Source organism: Podarcis vaucheri (genome assembly GCF_965113315.1).
Source record: "Podarcis vaucheri genome assembly, chromosome: 2".
Taxonomy (NCBI): Eukaryota; Metazoa; Chordata; class Lepidosauria; order Squamata; family Lacertidae; genus Podarcis; species Podarcis vaucheri.
In genome coordinates, this window is record NC_138760.1 from 37,619,623 (window position 1) to 37,644,943 (window position 25,321).

General features: G+C 44.8%; 1 protein-coding gene across 4 annotated transcripts; it reads left to right on the top strand.

Annotated features, from left to right (window-relative positions):
* Positions 1-25,321, top strand: HEATR9 (HEAT repeat containing 9). Of its 4 annotated transcripts, XM_082211090.1 has the most exons (16): positions 5-531; positions 2,220-2,269; positions 4,766-4,935; positions 6,936-7,032; positions 7,768-7,824; positions 11,451-11,507; positions 12,628-12,688; positions 13,797-13,927; positions 14,048-14,236; positions 15,314-15,406; positions 18,066-18,185; positions 19,032-19,105; positions 21,631-21,682; positions 23,644-23,730; positions 23,840-23,931; positions 25,137-25,321. In XM_082211090.1, exons 1-16 carry the CDS (start codon positions 435-437, stop codon positions 25,219-25,221), a joined length of 1,512 nt encoding a protein of 503 aa, XP_082067216.1. In that variant the 5' UTR covers positions 5-434; the 3' UTR covers positions 25,222-25,321. The 4 variants fall into 4 exon arrangements, with proteins under 4 accessions (XP_082067217.1, XP_082067218.1, XP_082067219.1 ...); XM_082211091.1 differs by lacking the exon at positions 2,220-2,269 and having other exon boundaries at positions 1-531; positions 4,800-4,935; XM_082211092.1 differs by lacking the exon at positions 18,066-18,185 and having other exon boundaries at positions 2-531.

A 25,321-nucleotide genomic window follows, 5' to 3' on the forward strand; every position in this document is an offset into this window, starting at 1 on the left:
CTGCCAACATTTCTCCTATGAAAACAGGGAAGTCCTGAGGAAAAGCGGGAGATTCCAGGATCAAATCTGAAACCGATACGGCTTCTTTAAATCCAGGACTGTCACTGGAAAATAGGGGCACTTGGAGGGTCTGGGGTAGATCATCCATCAGGACAGTCTTGGATCCCCAAAGCAGTCAGAAACCATATTGAAACAGATCGAGATGATCATTATCAGGCTGAAGAAATACCTGGAATTGAATCACTCTCACTTCTGAGGTTATGCTTGGGGGTATGTAAAACAAAGGCCTAATCATAGTAGTGGTTTATGACATCACTCACTCCGAGCTCAGGAACAATGAGTCCTCATGAACTACCAGGTGTTGGCTGAAATATTGTGTCTTCCATCAACTTCTGAAGTGATCAAAGCCAGGCTTTCAGTAAAAAGGGACAAAAATGGGTGGGACAAAAATGCTCCCAGAGAACACTTGCGGTGTCAAAGTGCCTCAAAAGTTATCATGGAGCTCTATGATTGAGATAATACAGGACAACGGTGAGTTAGAACTTCAGGAAATAATGTGATGTTGATGGTATCCTTTATTATTGTGTGAAGTGGTAGCTGCTAGATCCAGGCTTCAAGCCAGATTCTTCCCTTCAAGTGTGGGTCCCTTTCCTCCTTGCCAGCAGAGCACTCCCACTGCACAATCATTTGCTGTCTGTCTCCTTCTGAGTCCATACTGTACAAGGCAAAAGGATGTTCCATCTCAATTCTGGTAATTGCCTGTGCGCTTGGAGAGTGGAGGCAAATAGACAGTGACTTTAGGCCTGGAGGAGGAGCAGGCCTTGGAGCAGGCCCCTTGCATGTTTGAGACGAGGGTTGCACTGTGGTCTAAACTGCAGAGCCTCTTGGGCTTGCCGATCAGAAGATTGGTGGTTTGAATCCCCACGACAGGGTGAGCTCCCATTGCTCTGTCCCAGCTCCTGCCTGCCTAGCAGTTTGAAAGCACACCAGTGCAAGTAGATAAATAGGTACCGCTGCGGCCGGAAGATAAATGGTGTTTCTGTGTGCTCTGGTTTCCATCACCAGAAGCAGTTTAGTCATGCTGGCCACATGACCTGGAAAGCTGTCTGTGGACAAACGCCGGCTCCCTTGGCCTGAAAGCGAGATGAGCGCCACAAACCCAGCTTTTGACTGGACTTAACTCTCCAGGGGTCCTTTACCTTTACCTTGTAGGGCTTGGAAAGTGTCTGACAATGCTGAATCCTGACTAGTCCAGCATCTTGTTCCCACAGTGCACAACAGTGGGCGAATGTTTTCCTATATTGAAGACAGTTGGACTAGATGACCCTTGTGGTCCCTTCCAACTCTACAATTCTATGATTCTAAGCTGGACCTATGTTTTCACCTTGCACAATGTGGTAACATAACTGGAAGGGGAAATGCTGTAAGAGTGGTCATTTTAATACCAGGGAACAGTTTAGTGTGGTCCAACACAGTGGTACCTATAGTTACAAACTGAATTCGTTCTTAACCTGAAACTGTGAACTAGAGGCATGCTTTCGCTAATGGGTCCTCCTGCTGCCTCTGCACCGCCGGCACACGATTTCCGTTCTCATCCTGGGGCAAAGTTCTCAACTCGAGGTAACTCTTCCAGGTTAGCGGAGTTTGTAACCTGAAGCGTTTGTAACCTGAGGCGTTTGTAGCTTGAGGTACCACTGTAGTTCAGTAAGGCTATTTTTGCCCACAACTCATACCAAGCAATAGAGTCATCCACAAACTTTTCAGATTTGTAAAGTTCCTGAATGGAATTGACCTGGGCTTGAAAGTTTTGTTATTCCGCCCCCCCCCCCGGGTCCAGCTCCATGGATTTTTCTCTCACCCTCTGTGCAAGTTTATCTCCCACTCTTGCCCTTATAGTAGACAAAAACATGTTTAATAAGCACATGGTTCAAGTTTGGCCCTAAGTGGACATAAGATTTCTGCCTTAGGGTGCTGCCAGAAGGGTGTTTATTGTAGGATATCTGCTTCTCTAGTATACATTGTTTTTGCAGAGTCCATACAACAGTGCATGTCCTGTAACTTTTAACACCATTCAAAGTTTGTTTTGTTCTTGTTTTGTCCCGGATTTGTTGTGATGCAGCACAATAACATTGGTGTTAAACAGATAAAAAGTTGACTACCAACAAAGTAATATACTCCTCTGCCTAGTGATGGGCTTTCCTCTGCTTTCCTCTTTTTAGGAACTGGGAAGCCTGTCCGGCCCACGATGCCAAGAAGCTCCGTCCACCAGGTCATAGCTGGAGCCCAATGATCCTTATCCATAAAAGCCGTTTTGAAATATCCTTTCCAACTCTTGGCATGAAGTGGTTCCAAGGGTGGAGCTATGCTGATGAAGGGGTGGGGCTATGTAAATATGCCCCCCCAGTGGCTCTTGTGTTCTGCGCTGAACAAAGTACAGTGGTACCTCGAGTTACAGATGCTTCAGGTTACAGACGCTTCAGGTTACAGACTCCGCTAACCCAGAAATAGTACCTCGGGTTAAGAACTTTTGCTTCAGGATGAGAACAGAAATCGTGCAGTGGCAGCGGGAGGCCACATTAGCTAAAGTGGTACCTCAGGTTAAGAACAGTTTTAGGTTAAGAACAGACCTCCAGAACAAATTAAGTTCTTAACCCGAGCTACCACTGTACATAGGCTGCAAATCTGCAACAGCCTTGAGGAGGCAAAATTTTACCCCCAGCCTAGACACCAGGGATTTTGACTGCTTTGGAACAGTCACAGTAGCTTTTTACTTCCCTCCATGAAAGCAGATGGCTATCAATTTCTCCTATGGGGGAAAAATAAAACATTGCACTTGGAAACAATCTGGCAGAGGGGGCAAAATCCACCTTCCAATCCTGGCTCTGAATGGCCTGCCTTCCTACGTGCATGTATGGAATGCATAATTCTTTTTACCTAGCTGTGCCTGCAATCATGCCCAAGAATTATTTTCCTGTGATAGGCACACACTTGTTAACCCATCTACTGCCTCCCTGCTTGCATCAAGCCTTGCCTGTTTTGAGAAACCAGAGGACTGGTTGGTATTCTGCAACTTTCCCAGCATGCTTTGTTTTAAGCTTCTTTGGCTTCTACCAGCTTGATTTGTATTTATATCCAGGCATGGTAGTTACCGCATGAATGCATATTAATTATACACAAACGACAAATGCTCTTTACACATCGTCCCTCTTTTCTGCTGCTGCACCTTGTCCCATCCCAGAACCTTGAAGGAATTCTGGGAGCTGCTGCTCTTCAGAAATCATGTGCCACATAGGAAGACATACTCACTGGCAATATTTACAGTTTTCCTCCACACATACCCTCCCCATCCAAATGATGAATGTCGCTTTCTAAAAAAAATAAACAGAAGTGAGTTCTGCAACATGCGGCGAAACATCGCACAAGGATAGCAGAGGCATGTTTTCATTTTTAAGTATGGCTGGCTCTACTGAATGACTCAGGTCTCCGTGAAGAATTTGTGTTGTTGTTGAAAAATGTCCAGTTTGGAGCTTACGGAACCACAGGTTCAAGCAGAGCGAGTAAGGAAAAGCTTACCATCCAGGAATAGGCAGCGACATTCTGAAATATTTACAGCGCTGGGCCATGCAGGCAGTTCCCCTGCACAGAGTGCCAAACCAAAGGACCACAAAAAATAATAGTAATAAAAGCCTATATTTATACGGGTACCTACTCAAAGTTAGGGGGGCACCAAATTTTGTCCTTTCCCAGGGCGCCATATTACCAAAGTCCGCCCTTGTATATTTGTTAGAAGGGGGAAAATGCCTACAAGTGGTCTTGTACTTTGGTATAAGCATTATACAATACGATACAATAATCTTTATTGAATTGTCCCATACAGAACAACGAAATTGAAAAAATCTACACCAGACATTCAAAAACCAACAAGCCTGCTATCCCAGCTATTCCAGCCTGGTTAGCTCCCTAAAAACTCTGATACCCCATAATTAAATACAATATACTCCCAAAGAGACTATCTTACACTGCGTTTAAAGCCAAAATCGCATTTGAATAAAAACTGTTTCTCAGGCTGCTAGTCCTAGTCTTTATAATAACCCTGTACCTTCTTCCAGAAGGCAGAAGGTGAAAGAGATCATTTCTGGGGTGCGCACTATCCTGCATTATCTCTGCAACTTTCTTATGGCACCTGGAAGCATAGATTTGATCCAAGGTGGGAAGAGTACACCCAGTTATTCTCTCCGCAGTCTTTACAACCCTGGACAGCATTGTTTTACCTGACCGTTCTGAGGCATGTGGCCATAGCAAAGGCTAAGGCTGTGTACACACTATAACTTTAAAGCACATTAAAAAGCACCTTCTTTCCATCAAAGAATTCTGGACACTGTAGTTTGCCCTTCAAAGAGTTAAACTCAGCAACCCTTAAGAGACCAGAAATCCCAGAATTCTTTGAGGGAAAGAAGGCACTTCCAATGTGGTTGTGTGGGGGGAATGCGATCTGCTTGTGCAATGGGACTGCAGCCATCCACATCCCCTCGATCTTCTCTGAAAGGATGGGGGAACCTCCAGAACAAGTTTAAGTGGGGCAAAGCGGAATGGGGAGGGAAGTCTCAATGTGTGCATGCATACACCACTTAGGGCTACACTGAATTCATCCCATAAGTGTCTTTCCCAGACATGTGTCTAATTAAGGGAAATCTATTTCTGACAATAAGATTGCTTTGCTTCTTTCCTGTAGTAGTCTTAGTGTTTTAATATTTTTCGTCCTCAGATTCCTCGTGTAACTTACCCGTGTTCTCCTTCAGAGTGGAGAACGTTCCAGCCCGTGGTCACCTTTGTCCAGCCCAGAATAGTTGAGCAGCCTGATGCAGCTAGCTTGAAGAAGCAATGCCCGTATCGGAAGAAGCTGGAAAAGGAGAAGAAAAAGGCCCTGAAGAAAAGGTAAGATCAGTGGCGTAGCGTGGGGGGTGCAGGGGGGGCCGGCCGCACCGGGCGCAACATCTGGGGGGGGCACTCGCACTCGCAGCTCTCTGCCCCCTGCTAAAATCCACGGGTTAGGGGGCGCAAATTACTTGCCTTGCCCCGGGTGCTGACAACCCACGCTACGCCACTGGGTAAGATATAGGACACTGAGTTTCTAAGTCTACAAGCCTGACTTGAAGTAATAAATGAATGCTCCTTTAAGCTAAATCTCCAAGCTTTGCTGCTTGGAGCGCAAAGGATTCAGGCTATTCTATGCTGGTGCTAACACTGGTGTTAAACTGACTATTTAATGGGCTGCCTGGTCCAAACAGAAACAAAGCAGATCAAACAATACTGCAAATTCAAGCAAGAGCGCAAATGCAGAAACAATGCAAAATACACAATTTAAAGCAACACCATCACATTTTCTGGCCCTCTGTAGTCTTCAGAAAAGATACTTGAGTAAAGATATCCAGTAAATATATTTGCAAGATATTGGCAAAACAAATTGGAAGTTGTCTCTTAGACCAACTTGATTGCCTTATAAGTGTAAGTTAACCGAATAATGAAAGGAACAAGCCCACAAAGGAAAATAATCTTAACTTCTTTGGACAGGGAGTTTCACATACAGCCGTGTTTGTCTGTTTCCTCCAGTATCCAGTAGGTGGTAATAGCATATCACAGATTGTTCATCTTTGTCTCCCGAGTTAATCTGAGACTTTTTAGGTGCTGAAATTGCCCTTTAGCAGAGCAAATTGAACGGTCTGTGTGGGACTCACCTCACTGATTTCATCTGCCTTTTGGATTCAGCTGGCCTCTCAGACATGAATAGCAGTGGAACAAAATTTTATTATTTAATGCACCAATGTTTTATTATTTAATGCACCAAATACACTGGGGGGGGGGAAGAATGATTCACATACAAGTATATTGTATGCGTTTTTCAGAGTTAAATTTCATATGTTCAGTATTGCCCAGGTGTTTGCAAGCCACCTGCATTTTTTTTAACAATCTCTCATGTCTCATCAGCTTGGGAAATGAACAGTTACATACCAGACCCTCCAAGTGTCCCTATTTTCCAGGGATGTCCCTGGTTTAGAGAAGCCATCCCCGTTTCTGATTTCATCCTGGAATGTCCCACTTTTTCTTAGGATGTCCCTCTTTTCATTGGTGAAATGGAAAATAGGGACCCTTGGAGGGTCTACAGTTATTGCAGTGCCTACTTGCCTTTAGGGCTAATTGACGTGGTGGTTTGCATGTGCTGGCATGCAGTGGTTGTTATTTACTACATTTTGAAATAACAATAATAATTTTTATTATTTCTACCCTGCCCATCTGGTTGGGTTTCCCCAGCCACTCTGGGTAGCTTCCAGCACATACAAAAACACAGTGCTTTTTTTCCTTAAAGAAATGTTTAGGGGTACTCTCATTTTCCTACTGATATTGAAATACTGCCCCTCAATGAGGCCAAACTTAGATTCACAAAATGTTTAGGGGTACATGCGTACCCCTGTGTCCCCCCAAAAAAAGCACTGTAAAAACATAATAAAATGTTGAACACTGAAAACATCCCAATACAGAGCTGCCTTAAAAGTTGTGCAGATCTTTATCTCCTTGACATCTGATGGGAGGGTTTCCACAGGGAGGGTGCCACTGCCAAGAAGGCCCTCTGGCTGGTTAATGATTAATACAGCCTCTTTCCTCTTCCAGGGATATATTTCTGTCTGTCCCATGTACAGTTTGCATGACATGAACATCAGAGTTACCCCACGTTTTGAGAATCTTCTGCCTTCATAGTACAATCAAAGTAATGACAAAACTGCATCTCCCCAGCGTAGTTGAAGGACTTTCTTGTACAGTGTGGCTTTATATTGCACTAGATTCCTTTGCTCGTTTTTATTCCTGCAGTGCTAACACTCTCAGCGAGTGCATTAACCAAATTTTAAACAGCCCATCACGGTGTCTTTTCTCTTGCTCAGGTCTGACTTTTCCCTCTCCAAGTATGTCAAGTTAGCAAGGATTAAAGAGAAAGAGAACTTCAGTGAGAAGGAAAATTTGAATCCAGAAAGGCTCAAGGTCAGAAGCCAAAGGTTATGGTTTGCAACAGGGACATCTGCCAAGAACAGATTTAAGAATTAATTGTAGATTAATTGTTGCATGCTTTTTACTCATGGATCAGGGCAGGGATGAGGAAAGTTTTGTTGTGTGTGCCTCATTGCCAGTTTGAAATATGTAAATTGGCAAACATGGAGGAGGCCCATTCTTCATCCCATTCAGATGGACACATGGTGCAATTTATATTGTTTTATGGGTATGGGGAGCTCTTCTTGTTTTCTTCATACTCTTATCTGCAAAGAAGGCTCTTTTTGTGAAGGCTGAATTCATTTACATGGCTCACTACTGTCAGTGGGACTTGACTACCAATCACTAAGACAGCCCTTTTATTTATTTTCTACCATTGCAACAATCCTATGCATTATGAAGTGTCACTATTATTTCCATTTTACAGGTGCGGGAATGAGGCAAAGAGGCAATGATTAATGTCACACAATGAATCCATGACAGAGGTGTACTCACTCACTCTCCATCTCCCTAACTGGCACTAGAAGATAATCAGTTAAAACTCACTGGCCTTAGTGGGAATTAACGGTGTGGCTAGCTAGGCAAAGCAAGCTAGCAAAAGCTTTTTAGCACCCTTTACAAGAGAGTTGTAATACATCATTGGAATTTTAACACTTTTAATACAACGCTCTCTCTCGCTCTCTCTGTGTATGTATGTGTGTGAGTAATTTTTATTTTGTGTGCTTGCAGGCTCTCATAAACTATTTAGATTCTCCTGTGGAACTTGAGCAACTCTATGCAGCTCAGGTAAAGTTAAGACTTCTTTTTTTTTTTTAATCATATTTATTAAAATTTCCAATAATAACAGAATAGAATAGAAAAGATAGAAAAGATAGAAAAAAGAAAGAAATAAAGAGGCCAACTTTAAACCCTTGTTTTCATAACCTTCTTTCTGGGACTCCCTCCTTCCCCTCCCGACTGTATTCCCCTTTCCCTAAGTTGGTTCCACAAGCTCTCATTCCCAATTTAAACCTAATATGTTGTACCTATTAGCCAATTTAAATTACATTCTTAGCATCACTTAACAAAATAAAAAAAGAAAAAAGATTTCCCCCCCAAGATCTACCCCGTTTCCTTCCACGAATTCCCCCCTTTTTTTTCCAAAACATGTTAAATCAAAATACCAAAGTTATATAGAAAGATAAAAGATAAAAGATAGAAGAAAATTCAAAAAGTTGGTTACATAGCCTTTGGATTCTAGAATTCCCCCTCCCTTCCCCGGTTTAGATTCCCCATGTCCATCAGTCTATATGTTATCGGCCTGGAGGTCTCAAGTCCACAGCCAAATTTTTCTCAATCCATCTTGCCGGTTTTCTTTAAATTTGCTGTTTTAATGATGTTTAACTTCAAAAATCCAGTCTGATAGAGGCCTTTAGTTTTCCTTGGTCCTTGTTGCTACTCCCATTGTTCTTTCCGTGACGTAGTTGGTCCTTTGCTCTTTTGTTTCTTACTTTCTCAGGTTTCTGTCTTGTTCAGCTGCAAAACCATTCTTATTCCGAAATCTAGTATCTCTACAGAGGTTTGTTATTCAGGAACAAAAACTTACGTCCAGTTCCTTCCTTGCTTCAATAGAAAAATTCTATTATATTATAAACACCTCTGTAGACAAAATAATATTTCAGTTTTGCTGCTTTCCCAGGAGATAAAACCTGTGCACATCCCGGAGTAGTTTTCCACATACGCCACTTGTAATGTCACAAAACCCCTCTAGGGGGGTTGCAGTAACTTTGTGTCCTCTAATCCAAAAGTCAAGTTGTTGTTTCTTTCCCCCCCCCCCGACATTTTGTATCCATATTTATGTCCAATTGTAACAGAATTATCCAGCAAAATACTTGTAACAAAGTCCTCTTTATATTCTCAAAATTGACAGCTACTTTGACAGCTGTCAAATTCTCCGTCTCTCCCACCAGGTTCTCCGAATCGCCCCAGTTCCCAGGGGGGGGGTTGCCTTTTCCCTCTCGCCCTCGACTTTTCTCCTCCAGCACAATTCTTATAGTATCCCATCATGGAATTGATCATTTTTGTCAACAATAAACTTCTGAAACGATCTTGGTTTCCCAGTCCTTGTTTTAATGTGTTTACAATCAGGGAGGGGACTGACTTCCTTTTTAGATCCCCCCCGCTCGTGCCGAATCCGGAAAAAAAATCTTTTTTTCCCTCCTTTTATGCCCGGTTACCCAATTACTCACGGGTTGTTGTTAAATGTCCGAATTTCCAATGGAAGAAGCCAGCGCTCTCCGACGAATGACATGCGGCTGCGCTCGGCAGGGGAAGCGATAGACTCACAGTACCACGCCACTCCCCGGCACCCGATCCGTAGCCTTTAAAAAGGCTCCTTCACGAGTCGGGAGGGCGCTAACGGTACCAGCCGAGTCCCCATGTCCACGGGCTCCGTGCCCGTGGTTTTTGAGGGTCCCCGCGTCACAGGCACGGTAGGACCCAGCCCCTGCTGAGCAGACTCCCTCCGGAGCTTGGAGGGAGTCCGCCATTCGGCGATGGCGCCAACCCGGAAGTCCAGGTAAAGTTAAGACTTCTTATCTGTTTATTTTCGAGCTTTCGAAAGGCTTGTTGTTGTTGCTGTTGTTGTCGTTCTCCCCTTCCAGATTTCCTTTAATATATGAGCGCTATCTGCTTTTAAAAGAAACACAACAAAAAGCAACAAAGCTAAGATTATCAGAATTTCAAAAGCGTGCCAAGTGTTCCGGGTCAGAAATCACATTGCAGATTAAGTCCTTTTACTGGTTAAACTTTGGAACTCACTGATGATGGCTACCAGCTTGGATGACATTAAAAGACTTTAAAAGAGAATTAGATAAATTCATGCAGGATAAGGCAACCAAGGGCTGCTAGCCATCATGGCTGTGCTTTGCCTCCACAGTCAGACACAGTATGCTTCTGAGCATCAGTTGCTGGAAAGTGCAGGCAGGATGGGTCATTGGCCTGATCCAGCAGGCCCTTCCTTTTTACATTAGAGGTCAGGAATTACAGTGGTACCTCGATTCTCGAACGTAATCTGTTCCAGAGGACCATTTGACTTCCAAAATGTTCAAAAACCGAGGCGCAAAGGGCTGGCTGCAAATTCAGTTGGAAAAATTGAAAAACACGCAGCAGAAGCCATTAGACTTCCGAGACTCGTTCAGAAACAGAAGCAATTGCTTCTGGGTTTTCGACGTTCAAAAATGGAATTGTTCGTCTGACTAAGCCGCTTCTGGCGAACCAGAGCAGCGCACAGAAACGCCGTTTACCTTCCCGCCGGAGCAGTACCTATTTATCTATTTGCACTTTGACATGCTTTCGAACTGCTAGGTTGGCAGGAGCAGGGACCGAGCAACGGGAGCTCACCCCGTCGCAGGGATTCGAACCGCCGACCTTCTGATCAGCAAGCCCTAGGCTCCGTGGTTTAACCTACAGCGCCACCCACGTCCCTAGACAACTTGCCTTACCTTGCACCTATTCCAGGTGGATGGGAACAGCTCAACTTGTTTATGGTAGGGACAATAGTGTTGGAAAACGCCCTGGGGGTGTCTTTGCAGCCCCAAACTCCAAGCGTCCTCTGGTATGCGCAGCTCTGGAAAAGGCATTACCCTTCTTCTCCAGTGTGCTTTAGTTACATATATCAAATTATATGTGCACACTAATCATCTAGCATAACACAGCAAGAAGCGTGAGACATCGTGGAGCTCATCTATGTATTTATTTACACACTATGTACAGACAGAGGATCCATGGCATCTTCTCTCTCCAGCTCTGAGAGGAAACAGGCAGGAACAAGTAAAAGCAAAAGTATAGTACAATAGTACATACAGCGGAAGAGATAAGACTGTCTTCTATTCCCACACTCTTCCATGACAGGCATGTGATTTACACCAATCTCATCTGCAGCATTGGAGGCGTGAAATACTAACAAATACAGTGGTATCTTGGGTTAAGTACTTAATTCGTTCCAGAGGTCCGTTCTTAACCTGAGACTGTTCTTAACCTGAAGCACCACTTTAGCTAATAGGGCCTCCTGCTGCTGCCGCGCCGCCGGAGCACGATTTCTGTTCTCATTCTGAAGCAAAGTTCTTAACCCGAGATACTATTTCTGGGTTAGCGGAGTCTGTAACCTGAAGCGCCTGTAACCTGAAGCGTATGTAACCCGAGGTACCACTGTAGTGGGTGATGAATGCCTTTTGTTCGAAGATGTAGTGGACCAGAGAAAGCAATTGAGTGCGGGTCAGCTGTGTGCCTTTTCAAAGCCTCTCCAGAAAGCAGTCTTGTAGTTTGTAGTACATTTATATTTTTCAAGGCAGAAACAAATCTCTCTGCAGTTTCCTGCAGGAATTGGGAGAGGCCACTGGTGATTATTCTGATTTCTCTGCCTGTCTTCCTAGGCCCTTGGACAACTTGGGGTTGCTGAGGAATCTGTCACATCTGCACTTTTTAATACTGTAAGTAGAATCCCCATGGACTCTTGCCATCTTGTGATGGGCATTTGCAGACTTTTCTAACTAGATACTAAATGGGGCATTTGGCTAGTGCTAGTATGAATCTCCCTCATACTCAGGAGCATCTGGGAGGGAGGAGTGTGATGGGAATGTGATATTATTGTGACACCCCCCCCCAATGCCAGTTCACCAACTGCTACATGCAGGAGCAGTGAATTCTTGAATGTGGTAGCATCTCATTACGCATTTCCTTTAACAGCTGTTTCTGGGGATACACATGAGGAGACGTGGGTCAGTGGCAGCCCTGCATCTCCTGTAACATCTAGTTAGGTAAAGGTAAAGGGACTCCTAACTGTTAGGTCCAGTCACGGACGACTCTGGGGTTGTGGTGCTCATCTCGCTTTATTGGCCGAGGGAGCCAGCGTACAGCTTCCAGGTCATGTGGCCAGCATGACTAAGCCGCTTCTGGCGAACCAGAGCAGTGCACGGAAATGCCGTTTACCTTCCCACCGGAGCGGTACCTATTTCTCTACTTGCACTTCGTGCTTGCGAACTGCTAGGTTGGCAGGAGCAGGGACCGAGCAACGGGAGCTCACCCCGCCGCGGGGATTCGAAGCGCCGAACTTCTGATTGGCAAGCCCTATGCTCTGTGGTTTAACCCACAGCTCCACCCGCGTCCCACCCTGCTAAGTCATCATATCTCACCATTGGCAATGGCATAGCCCACAAGGGAAGTGGGTATGTGTGTGACTCTTCTGAGGTTAAATATAGAGCCCCTTGTAACTGTGGACTGGAGCAAGACTCACCATAGTTATTGCTGGGGAAAGTTTTCGTACCATATTAAGAACTTGTTGGGGCTGGAGGGAATTTGCCTTACCATGCAGCATATGACTTTTCACAATTAATTTATAGGCATTTGCTTTTCACGTGCCTCCTCTGTGCTTATGCTATATATACAATCTTGGATTGAGCTGAGCCCTGGTGAGTGGGCAGGCAGGGTGCTTGGCTTTGGTCTTTCAAACCCTTCCACTTCTATTCTGCGCACCTGTGATATGCTTAGATGTTCATGCATGTATAAGTAAATGGTTTCCAGCTGGCCTGCCATTAGTACTTATTCTCTCAGTTCCAGGAATGCAACAGCTTGCCTTTGCAGTATGAAGCAGCCCGGTCGCTGGCTTTGCTAGGTGAGTGACATTTCACCTCTGATCATTATCTACACAACACAAGATCCTTCAGCACAGTTTGAAGCCAACTTGTTTGGACAGCCATAGTTTGGACAGACCATGCCCCGGTTTGGACAGAAAAACAAGAGTTAGATGGACTTGAGCTCTTTTCTTCCTTCTGGTGTGGCTAATTTTCTATTATTACTCACAGAGGAATGCTCCCTGGTGCATTTATAGCAATCCTCGTGTATTATAGGCCTTGTCACATGCAAGCAGAGGAGGGTTTTTTCCTCCCTCTCAGCTTTTGCACATTTCACGCTTGTGGCAGAATTGTAAAAGGTGACTTCCGGTCCAATCTGTTACAGGGATATAACCATTTGAGGTTCCTGTGTGGGCTGATATTTCAGATGACTTTCTGTTGGATTTGAATGTTTTGATTGCTTAGAACCCCCAGGCAAATTTTTTAGACACACATGGACTTTGATTGAATTGGAGACTTCAATTTCCTGATGGACTTCAGAGTGAGATTAAGGAAGGAATCCTTGGACTGGGAGCAGGTCCAACTGAAATTAGTAGAATTTGTTTTCAGATAAACACACAGGCTCCAAATTGCCCAGTGATCTTTTTCAGAATGCCTTTGAAGACGGAAATCACATCTGTAAGCAAGATTTGAGCCAAGGCTCAGCCTTACAAACTTCTTTTGGATACCGCAGCTCAGCCTGGAATATCTGAAGTATTAATAACCAATCATAATAATAAGCAGCCTACTTTCACTTTTTGTTTGCTAAAGAGTATCAGCATCCGTCCTCTCAAGCTGGCAAGCAGGGGTCGGTTTGGTATTTCTGCTTTTAAAGAGAAAGAAATATTCTGTCTAGAATATATATCCTCAGAATTGTTTTGCCTTGCAATGTGCTTCCCCTCCATTGTCACTGAACTCTTGTGCTTGAATTTATTTGTTTATCTTTTATCTAATTGTATTTTTATTGCTTTGCGTTTTATTTTGAATATGTTTATGTACGCCCGCAGAGAACTACAGTTAAGGGGTGGCAAATACTGCCTGTAATTAAATAAAACTTCCTGGGAGTTTTGCTTTCCCCTTTGATCACTGCCTCTCGATTCTCTGGAGCAGGTTGCCTAGATACCTCTGTAGTGAAAATGCTAATTAGACACCTAAAGGATGCGAGTCTGAATCGGAGAGAAGATACACTGAGTGCGTTGAAGGTATCCCTGCAGGCATGGTCAATGACACCTGAACTTGAGGTAATATGTGGGGCTGTATTACAGATAGACATGTGCTCTGCCAGTCTCTTCTCTTTCTGGGCCTATTTAAACAGCTTTCAGATCACTGTTACACCTAATGCAGATGCTCTCTTTCCCTAGTGGTATTGGATAGGTGCCCGGTCCAGTTTAATCCGAAATCTGCGACGGTTGGTGAACCTACAAGACCCCATGAACAGCGTGTCATTCGATGCAGCCCTTTGCTTAGGGTACCTGGACAAGTATAATCCAATCGCACAAGAGACTATGTTCATGTGCTTGTCCCAGGACGACTGTCAGAGAAAAATTCAGGTGGGGCTGTTACATAAATGGACAGAGAGATCTGAGTTGTGCTTTGTGGTCCGAATATCTCTGTGAAGTGAGTCCCTGGGAAATATTTGCCCCAAGATAATCACAGGGGAAAGGAGAAACAAAACTTGTTATGCATTCTGCCTTCTCACAGGGCAGGGGGCAAAGCTGCAGTTATTGCTCATTCCCCCTGTTTAAGAGAATATAAAAATGCACATTTATCAGCCACCTTCCCCAGTTTGCTTCCCTTTTCCTTAGCTAGTCATGGCCCTGAAATGGGAGAAATCTGCTATGCATAGGAATAGCCATAATCAAGAATATTTAGCTCAGATCTGTACTGTGGCTGCACCCAACAGTGGATGAAGACCTTTGCGCAAACTGAACTAGTCAAGGCATTGGGAGACACGGGGCTCAATCTCCCTTAATCTACAACAGAGATAAAAGCAGCTGTGGCACAGGAGTCAGTGCGAGAGGAGAGAATCAGATTTAGGCTGTAGAGCAGTGTTTCCCAGCCTTGGGTCTCCAGCTGTTTGCGGACTACAACTCCCATCATCCCTAGCAAGCAAGACCAGTGGTCAGGGATGATTGGAATTATAGACTGAAAAAAAGCTGGAGACCCGAGTTTGGGAAACACTGCTGTAGAGCTATGCTGATGGGGTGCTTGGCTCTTTCTGATACCTCATTGACCATATATCATTTGTTTGTACATTTGCACATTCTCCATGGAAGCTAGAAGCTTACTTTTTAAAACCTGGTTTGTTTGTTTTTCTAAAGAAAAGGCAAGAAGAAAAATACACAATTTTAGGATTCAGTTGAAAGGATTTAACCTGTAGAAGATCAGATTCCTAATACGCCGTTGGGAGAAGAGTTAGGCAATTGCATTAAGTTGTTTTGGGATCTCGTTTCCTACAGTTTGCCAGGAGTTCAGGTTCAGGGACTGTCGTATTATTTTAATGCTACCTTTAATATTACTTAGTTAAACGAGACTTCTTCGCATGAAGCCCAAATTGTCTTCCTCTCCACACACCTTACCCCACTTTGAACACATGTTCCCTCTCCATCCATGTCTTCCTCTTCTAGGCTTTGGTCATGCTGGTAAAGCAAATGGCCATAGTGGACCCTGTAGTTATCAAAACTGTTATTGACCAGCTTCAGCGTTCTCCTTTGTACAAGGTGAGCAAATTTTGTTCTGTAGAACCCTTTCTGTGGTTTTGAGCCAGTACAGTGGTACCTCGGGTTAAGTACTTAATTCGTTCCGGAGGTCCGTACTTAACCTGAAACTGTTCTTAACCTGAAGCACCACTTTAGCTAATGGAACCTCCTGCTGCTGCACGATTTCTGTTCTCATCCTGAAGCAAAGTTCTTAACCCGAGGTAATATTTCTGGGTTAGCGGAGTCTGTAACCTGAAGCATATGTAACCTGAAGCATATGTAACCTGAAGCGTATCTAACCCGAGGTACCACTGTATCTCAATTTGGGCTGAATTTCCCTTCCACTCTTTTGCTCGTCCATGGATCCAGAAATTTGCTTACTATTTTCTCTCTACATGCTTTTTCATGCATGAATTTGACTGAATAGGTCCTTTGCTGGTATATAGATTTGTCTGAGCTTCTCTATCTTTAGCTATCCTACAAAATGATTCTATTTATCTATATTTACTCAGAAACAAGTTCCTGTGGGTCAGGGGTCAGCAACCTTTTTTCAGCCGTGGGCCGGTCTACCGTCCCTTGGACCATGTGGTGGGCCGGACTATATTTTGGAAAAAAATATGAATAAATTCCTATGCCCCAGAAATAACCCAGAGATGCATTTTAAATAAAAGGACACATTCTACTCATGTAAAAACACACTGATTCCCAGACCGTACGTGGGCCGGATTGAGAAGGCGATTGGGCCGCATCCGGCCCACAGGCCTTAGGTTGCCTACCCCTGCTGTGGATTCAATGGGATGCCTTCCCAAGGGTCTATGCTTCAGGGATTATGTCTGGAACTTGTTTTTCCTGCACAGTTCTGGATCATTTGAAATAATAATCTCAATGGAATGGCCTCCGAAATGTGTGTGTTATCTCTACTGAAATGTCAGGGACAGGGGCAATGCTGCCGCTATCACAAAAGCAACAAGGAGTCGTGTAGCCCCTCAAAGCTAAGAAATATATCACAATATATATAAAGCACAAGCTTTTCTGGGCTACTTCATCCATAACATGTGCTAGTTTTTAAGTTAAGTTACAAGACCTTATGGTTTTTGCTACAACATACTAACATCACTACCCTTGTGGGGGCTTCTGGAATGTCATTTTGAGACAAATTTAAACCAGGGATGGGAAACGGTTGGCCCTCCAGATGTTCAGCTCCCATCAGCCTCAACAGCACGACCAATGGTCAAGGATTACGGCAGCTGTAGTCTAAGAACATCTGGAGGGACGCCACAGACTTCTCAACCCTGAGACACCATGCCTCTATTTTTCCAGAAACTGCGCAGTTCTACATCTAGAAGCGTTGCTGCTGGTATTATAATTGGATCTGTGCAACTTCACTTGCTGTTAGTACATGAGGATTTGTCCAAGGCACGAAGCATGTTCGCATTCTCCAGTTCTTTAGGCTAATTCTTTTCCCAGAACTCCTTGAACATGATTTCCTTTTTAAACAACAACAGCAACAACAAAGGGTCATATTTAGCCTAAGAGAATCCCCGCTGAACTTGAAATCACCTTCCTAGAATGTTATGGGAACAGCCCAAGATACATGATTGAATCAAGGGTTTGCATTTGATGCCTCAAGAATTATGATCTATGCAAAGTGCTGAAACAGCTAAGACCACCATCTTTATGCACCCTCAATTACAGATTTGTTTCTGAGAACTATCAGGTTTGTTTCTTAGAACATTATGCATGGGATTTAGTTACAAGTATTGTATTATTTTTTTTCAAGGACTTCCTACCACTGGATTTTCCTTCTTCCATTGTTCCATTCATTCATGTTCTCAGTAGTTTAAAAGTTTTGTCCGTGTTGCGGATGCAGCTGGAGAAGAAGAGGTGGTGTGGGGAAACTCTCTTTAGAGTTAACGGGCTAGAAGGAAAAAATAAATAAGAAAGCAGATTTTTATTTCTTATATAAGCACAAAGTAACATGGATCTTAGGGACGCGGGTGGCACTGTGGGTTAAACCACAGAGCCTAGGACTTGCTGATCAGAAGGTCAGCGGATTGAATCCCCGCAATGGGGTGAGCTCCCGTTGCTCGGTCCCTGCTCCTGCCAACCTAGCAGTTTGAAAGCACGTCAAAGTGCAAGTAGATAAATAGGTACTGCTCTGGTGGGAGGATAAACGGCGTTTCCGTGGGCTGCTCTGGTTCACCAGAAGCGGCTTAGTCATGCTGGCCACATGACCTGGAAGCTGTACGCCGGCTCCCTCGGCCAGTAAAGCGAGATGAGTGCCGCAACCCCAGAGTCAGTCACGACTGGACCTAGTGGTCAGGGGTCCCTTTACCTTTACCTAACATGGATCTTGCCTGCCTTTGACGATGCATGCCTTTGGAACGGCATCCTGAACAAAAGCTTTTAGCTTTTCCTATATCCTATGAAGTTTATTTTGCTTACCTCTTTAAGTTTCTTCTTCTTCTTTATGTTGTAACAGTTTTTGTAAGCTTTGAAAATCAGAAAACATAATTAGAAAAGAAGTGATGGGAAGTGGTGAATAGTGGAAGAAAGAGTGGCAGTCCTACTGGGGCAGAATGAAGAGCAGGTTGAAGGGACAGTCTGTTGAAATACCACAAGCACATGACGTTTGTTAAATGGATAGTTCATGTTCTGTTTTTTGCCTCTTTACCCTCAGCATCGCGTTGATGCTGCAAGACTGCTGGCCACCATAGGGCTCGAAATCATCCAAGAGGAAGGTTTGGAGGAGGAAGTGTTCAATGTGCTTCTGGAGAAGTTGTCCGAGGAACCTTTTCTGGTGATGTTGAACTTTTCAAAGCTGTCCCTTTGGTTTTTCAGTTTTGCGAACTAGGCTTTATAGTACAGTTCTGCCTTGCCTTTTAAAATACCCAAATTCTCTGGTTCTCCATCATGTCCTATTCAATTCAGATGCCATCCGTGCCTAAGCAACGGATGTAAAAAATGTACACACCCCAGCTTATGTTTTTTAATCATATGGAAGCTAGTTTGAGGGCAAGTGCATCACGCACAAATATTTCTCAAGAAACTACAGGATACATATGGATTGTGGCTAACATAATGTGTAAAGCTAAAGGGACCCCTGACCACTAGGTCCAGTCGTGGCCGACTCTGGAGTTGCGGCGCTCATCTTGCTTTATTGGCCGAGGGAGCCAGCATACAGCTTCTGGGTCATGTGGCCAGCATGACTAAGCCGCTTCTGGCGAACCAAAGCAGCGCACCGAAATGCCGTTTACCTTCCCGTTGGAGCGGCACCTATTTATCTACTTGCACTTTGATGTGCTTTTGAACTGCTAGGTTGGCAGGAGCAGGAACCGGGCAATGGGCGCTCACCCCGTTGCGGGGATTCGAACCGCCGACCTTCCGTTCGGCAAGCCCTAGGCTCTGTTGTTTAACCCACAGCGCCACCTGCGTCCCTAACATAATGTGTACTCTGCTCTGCTTCAAATACCAGTGGTGGGAGCAGACAGAGGTTGAAGTAAACAGCAATGTTTACACAGCCTGAGTTATCCACAGAATTCAAACTGAGAAACTATGGTTAATGGTATTGGTTCAAGGAAACAATAGGTATAAAAGCAGAATTCCTAGATGCCAATATCAGGTTTGTGTCTCATCCTTCACCCAGGTTGTGAGGCAGGCTGTTGCCTCAACTGTTGAAGAACTGAACATAAAGAAGCGAGTCTGGGACATAGTGGAGAAGTAAGCTGTAAGATAAGGCAACGATTCAATGTATATTCCATTTTTTTCCTTCAGTGAGAGAGACCCTAAAGGTGGCTGCAACTTTCACACTTCTCAACTGCAGGGGTCAAACCGCAGAAAGTGCCACCTGGTGTGAGGCTGTGTACACCCTGTAAAAGCACATTTCCCCCCTCCTAAAAATCATGGGAACTGAATTTTTCTTAAGGGTTCTGGAAATTGTAGCTCTCTGTGTGCTAAACTACAGTCCCCAGGATTCTGGAAGGGGGTGCTTTAATTGTATTGTGTGTATGCAACCTGGGTGCAAAAGGAGCTATAGGGCTGCACCTGCCCACACATTTTACAGAACCCAGCATTTGAACCATAATTTCATTCACTAGAATCCACATTCTTAAGGCTCATGAAATTTCAAATTGTCTTAAGCTGTATACAGATGATGATTAGAGAGTTTTTTAAAAAAACATTATAACAAAGTTACTGCAGGACTTATACACCTTTAAAGGCAATTCCTAGTGAGAAGGAGCAGCGGCGGAGCAAGCCGAGAGGGCGCCTGGGACGGCGCGCATGCCCTGTGCCCAGGGGTGAGGCCAGCCGACCACGGGGCGAGCCAAGCCGGGGCAAGACAGTCTGCAGGGCCTCTGAGGAGTCTGCCTGCTTCCTCCCACTCAGCCGCCCTACAACTGAGGGGGAGGCAACAAGTGGACTGTTTGGGGCAGCGTGGAGCCTATGGGCACCCAAGCCACCGCATTACTCACTGCAGGCCCCGCAGTGAGTGCCGCCCGGCATTTTGTCACCCCCCTCAGTGGTAACACCCAGGGCAGACCGCCCCCACTACCCCCCCTTCCCCTGCCCCTGGGAAGGAGAGGTAGATGCTAAGAGGCAGAGCATGTCCCATTCGGAGTTTAGCAGCTTTTTTATTAAACAGATAACAAGCAGGACTGGTCCTGAGGCTTGCTTGCACAGAACTGAAGTGGTGGAGGAGAACCTCAAAACCCGCCTACAGAAATCCCACCACATCTGCCGAACTGCAGGAAGAGTGATGGCTACATTCAACGTCCTTTCAACCCATGACACGTGAAATTTGGCAAGACATTGGTGTGAACCCGCACTCTAGTTACATAACATATTCCGGATTGGAGTCCCGTGGCTGCTTTTTCAGCTCAAACATGCTTTTAAGAAAATAGGTTTACAGTGGTACCTCAGAACTTAATTTGTTCTGGAGGTCTGTTCTTAACCCGAAACTGTTCTGAGGCACCACTTTAGCTAATGCTGCCGCTGCACCGCCACCACACGATTTCTGTTCTCATCCTGAAGTAAAGTTCTTAACCCGAGGTACTATTTCTGGGTTAGCGGAGTCTGTAACCTGAAGCATCTGTAACCCTGTACCACTGTATTGCAATGTGTGATTTTGCCATATAATGAAGCTATGTGAAAGGATGGGTAGTTTGCCACATATGTGCTCCTGAGGCAAATTAAAAATAGAGGAGGGGAAGTACTGATTTTTCTGTTAGTGATTGAAATATACTAGGCCAGAGGCTACTTGCAATCTTGTCATCTTTGCTCCATGGGAAGAGTCTGCTGCAATGCGGAATTAGGGGGAAAAACCAAACAGATCAAACAGGACTCTTTAGGCCAGCAACAAGGCTCTGCCCTTATCCATTATATTTGCAAGTTACTGGGGTTGTAGTCTTAACCCCACATATTTAGAACTAAACCACATTGAATTCAATAGGATTTACATCTGAGCAGGCATGCGGCTTATCCACACTTCCTCTTGAGTCTCAGCCGCTTCCCTCCCCCCCCGGGGGGCCCTGCTTTTTAGCGCTCAACTGGAGCAGGCAGCAATTTGGGTTTCCCCCAGATTGCCATTTGTTCCCACCTATTGCTAAAGAGTGGATTTTCCCTGGGAAAGGAGAAGGGCAAGGGGAAAACTGCTCGGAACCCATGCTTTCTAGGCATGGCACAAGCAGATGTGTGAACAAGCCCTTGGCGAGGATTGCACTGTAAACTACTGCTGTTCACAGGATCAGAATCATAGAGCGGGAAGGGACCATGAGGGTCATCTAGTCCAACCCCCTGCGGTGCGGGAATCTTTTTGCCCAACATGGGGCTCGAACCCAAGACCCTGAGATTAAGTGGATTCAAGGCTAGTGCAAAGGAAGCCATGAAGCAGGCACTTGCTGCTGTTGTCCCCCCCAAAAACATCCATCTGTACACAGCCTTGTAACCTGATCCTATGCATGTTTACTGAGAACTAAACCTACTAATTCATTCCCAAATAAGTGCACTTCGTACTGCAGTCTTATTCTCTGGCATCTCTCATCCAGGTATGGGAAGCTTGCATCAGGAGGATATCGCTTTGGTTGAACTAAGAAGGGCATATTTGAAAGGGGTTCTTTCAAATTGTTGAGAAATAATATCACAGTGGAACCAATATCTCTTTTTTTTGGGGGGGGGGTCTCATGGATATGAACATTTTTTTCCTTCTCCTCTGAAATGTCAGTAAATGCCTCTTTTTTTGTCCATAGGCAGCTAAGGGATGACAAAGATGAGATCCGAAAGAAGGCTGTGATTGCATTAGTAAGTCACACTTCAGGTTTAGTCACATAGCCTTGGAGCTGTCAGCTTGCAATCACAAAATGTGCATTATTATTATGATTATTATTATGCAAGCAGTGCTTTTTTTCAGGGGATACTCAAGGGTACTCAATACTGGCGCCTCTTTTCGTTGTTGTTTAAAAGTGTGGAATTTACTGTAACAACTTCATGGTGAACGCTGGCACCTATTTTTCGGGGGGACGGGGACGCACTGTATGCAAGGATACATAGATGGGTGTTCAACTGGATAAACTCTGCTGACAGAAGATATCCACCAGCTGAATAAGAAGGAAGGCTGTTTCCAGCAATTCCTCCTTTCCCCCATTGCATGCCCCATCTGCAGCAGAGGATTTGGAACCTTCCAGGGGGATTGCCAAAAATCACCTCCCCCTCCCCACTCTACTGAATTCCAACAGTGAAGAGACACAAATCAGATATTGCCCATAGTAAGATGCATGCTTGCCTTTGGGATTAAACTGTTACGATAATTCCAGAGCCCCAAGAATGTCTTCACTACTCACCTGAAGGCCAAGGTGAAAGACTGGCTGGCCTTCCCAAGGGAGGGAAGTCCATAACCATCACATTCCTAAGCCCCACATGCCCCAGGCAGCCAAGTCTCTGAATCACCTTTCCCCAACCCAGTGCCTTCCAGCTGGTTTACACTGCAATTCTCACCACTCCTGACTATTGGCTGGAGCTGAAGGGAGTTGTATGTAGCCCAGAAACCTGGAAGGTGTCAGGGTGGGGAAGGCTGCTCTGAAGGCAAAGGGGCACAGAACATGGTCTCCAGTGATGAACATATGCAAACTCAGAAATTCCTGGTCTCAAGCCATTTCGGGCTTTGTTGTTAATAACCAGAACTTTGAATTGTGCCTAGAATCACCAACCAACACCCACCAACAAAAACATCCAATCTTGGAGCAACTCACATAACACCAGAGTGTAATGTACTCCACAAAACTGACGCCAGCCAACTTTCTTGACAGCTACGTTTTGCACCACCTGAGGTTTCTGAACACTTCTCATGGGCAGGAACTCAGAGCATTTGGAAGTCATCTTATTTGGAAGTGAGTTGTATGGCCAAGGCATGTGTGAATGTGGGTGGGTCTGCCTTTCCCAAGAAATTATTGGGCCTAAAGCTCTTGAGAACCTTCAGAAATACTTACAAGACATACAGGCACTTCCAGACTGTCATAACTTTTGGTATTCAGTCACATAGCAACAAATTCAGGCTGCACAATTAGAATCGGCCAGTCGGACTTTACCAGGAATGAGCCCCACTGGAGCACCAGCTGAAGCTGGACAAAACACTATTGGGCCAAAGTATCTTATAACAAGGTGTGGTCCAGGAGTACTCCCAGGTTTTTAGGTCGACATCCCATCCAATGGAATGGTAGTCTTCCTGGCCAATAGCAGTTCTGTCTTGCACATATTTAATTTCTGTTTGTTTACCCTTAACACTTCCTGTTTGTAGATTATACATTTATGTGTAGATTTGCTTAGGGAAATGAAGCTCCTCAGATACGTGTGGTACTGAGACCTCTGGGTATGGGGCAGTATAGAAATTCAAAAAAAAATCAATAAATAATAATACATGTGTCCATCTATTATTGTGAGAAGAAAAGTGCTCTCTGATCATGAAAGATGGCCAGATTAAATGTTGTGGCACACCATTAAGAATAAAATATATATTTAAAGAAGATAAATAAATGAGTAAGTTAATTTGGATATGCAGAAGATATTAAAAATAAAGGAACTGCAGAAAGGGGGGTGAAGGAAGTCAAGTTTTAAAATGTCACAATGATTGTAAAATCAGTGAAATGTATATATCTGAAAAGTATAAATATTTTTTTAAAAAAAGAATAAAATGCCGATTTGAAAAACCTTTCTGCATCTTGTTTTGCTTTATATAAGTGACACTTCATTCCTCTGCCTCTCACTAGGGTGTCCTTGGCATTCGCAATAAGAATTTGTTCTTTGCCATGTTGGAAATGCTGGAGCTAGACACCTGTGAGGATGTCCGCATACAGGTTGGTATCAGGGCAGTTCAGAGTCCTGTAGGTTGGAACCTTCTGTGCTGCTGACTGTGTCTCTTTTGCTGATCAGTAAATTGAGTGTTTCCCCACATACTCTTCTCAGGTTGTCAGGGCATTTTCCACTCTGGGGATGGACAACATTCATGTGAGGAAGAGCCTTGTGAAGAAAGCACAGACACAAGGGATTCTTGCCAGGTATGATGCACATTAAAGGTAAAGGTACCCCTGACCATTAGGTCTAGTCGCAGACAACGCTGGGGTTGTGGCGCTCATCACACTCTATAGGCGGAGGGAGCCGGCATTTGTCCGCAGACAGCTTCCGGGTCATGTGGCCAGCAGGACTAAGCTGCAATGTTTCTCTAAGGTAAAGGTAAAGGGACCCCTGACCATTAGGTCCAGTTGTGGCCGACTCTGGGGTTGCAGCACTCATCTCGCTTTACTGGCCGAGGGAGCTGGCGTACAGCTTCCAGGTCATGTGGCCAGCATGACTAAGCCGCTTCTGGCGAAGCAGAGCAGCGCACGGAAATGCCGTTTACCTTTCCACCGGAGTGGTACCTATTTATCTACTTGCACTTGACATGCTTTCGAACTGCTAGGTGGGCAGAAGCTGGGATCGAACAACGGGAGCTCACCCCATTGCGGGGATTCGAACCGCCGACCTACCAATCAGCAAGCCCTAGGCTCTGTGGTTTAGACCACAGCACCACCCACATCCCTATGATGCACGTTAAGGGGTGCACAATAAGGTAAAAGCCATGCCTGATGCAACTCCCTGGGAGCAGGAGGTCTGTTTGAAGGCCATATCAGAGCAGCAATCTCCTAAGAGGCAGGGACAAGGGAATAAGTGGTGAGGGGTAAAAATCCCAGAAGCAGCCCCTGTAAAGTCGAAGTTGAAGCAGAGGCAGTCTGTAACCAGCTAGAGTAGGTTTCTTAGTTGCTCAGAACCTTCGGCAAGCTTGATCAGGGCGCTTCTTATAAGCCAGGAAGCATCCTCAGCTGCCTGCACATCTTGTTGAATGGAGGTTTCCTTGTCTGGTCCTTCCTGCAGTTTCCTTATAGAGGATTTGGATGTGTGGATGTGGTGGGCATAACAAGGAGTCACAGGTGCAAATGGAGTGTACTAAAAATGTGTCTCTTGGGGTCCTGGAACTGGGCACTTGAATTCCTGACATGGGGATTCTTAGTTCAGCATCAGGTTTCCCATGCAAAATGCTACAACGGCAAGTGAGCATTGCAAAAGGGGTGTGGGGGGAGGGAGAGTGTTCTCTGGGGATAGGTAATTTACTAACTGGCAGGGTAATCCTATTAACGGATTCAAAAATATGGCGTTCCCCAAAGGGAGTCTTTATTCACCTTCCTTTTCTTTTGCATTCTCCCTGGCTCTCTCTCCTGCTTCGCAGAGAATGTTCCAAAGCCTTGAAGTCACTTGATAAGGTCTCTGATGCCCAGAAAGAGTATATGCTCCAATCCTTCAAAATCTACTGAGACGACTTCTTTCTTTTTGGATTGCGAGAGCAGAATCAAGGCAAGGCAGATGGAATAAAACATCGCCTCTGGTTTTCCAGTGGCAAAGTGTGTGAGAATA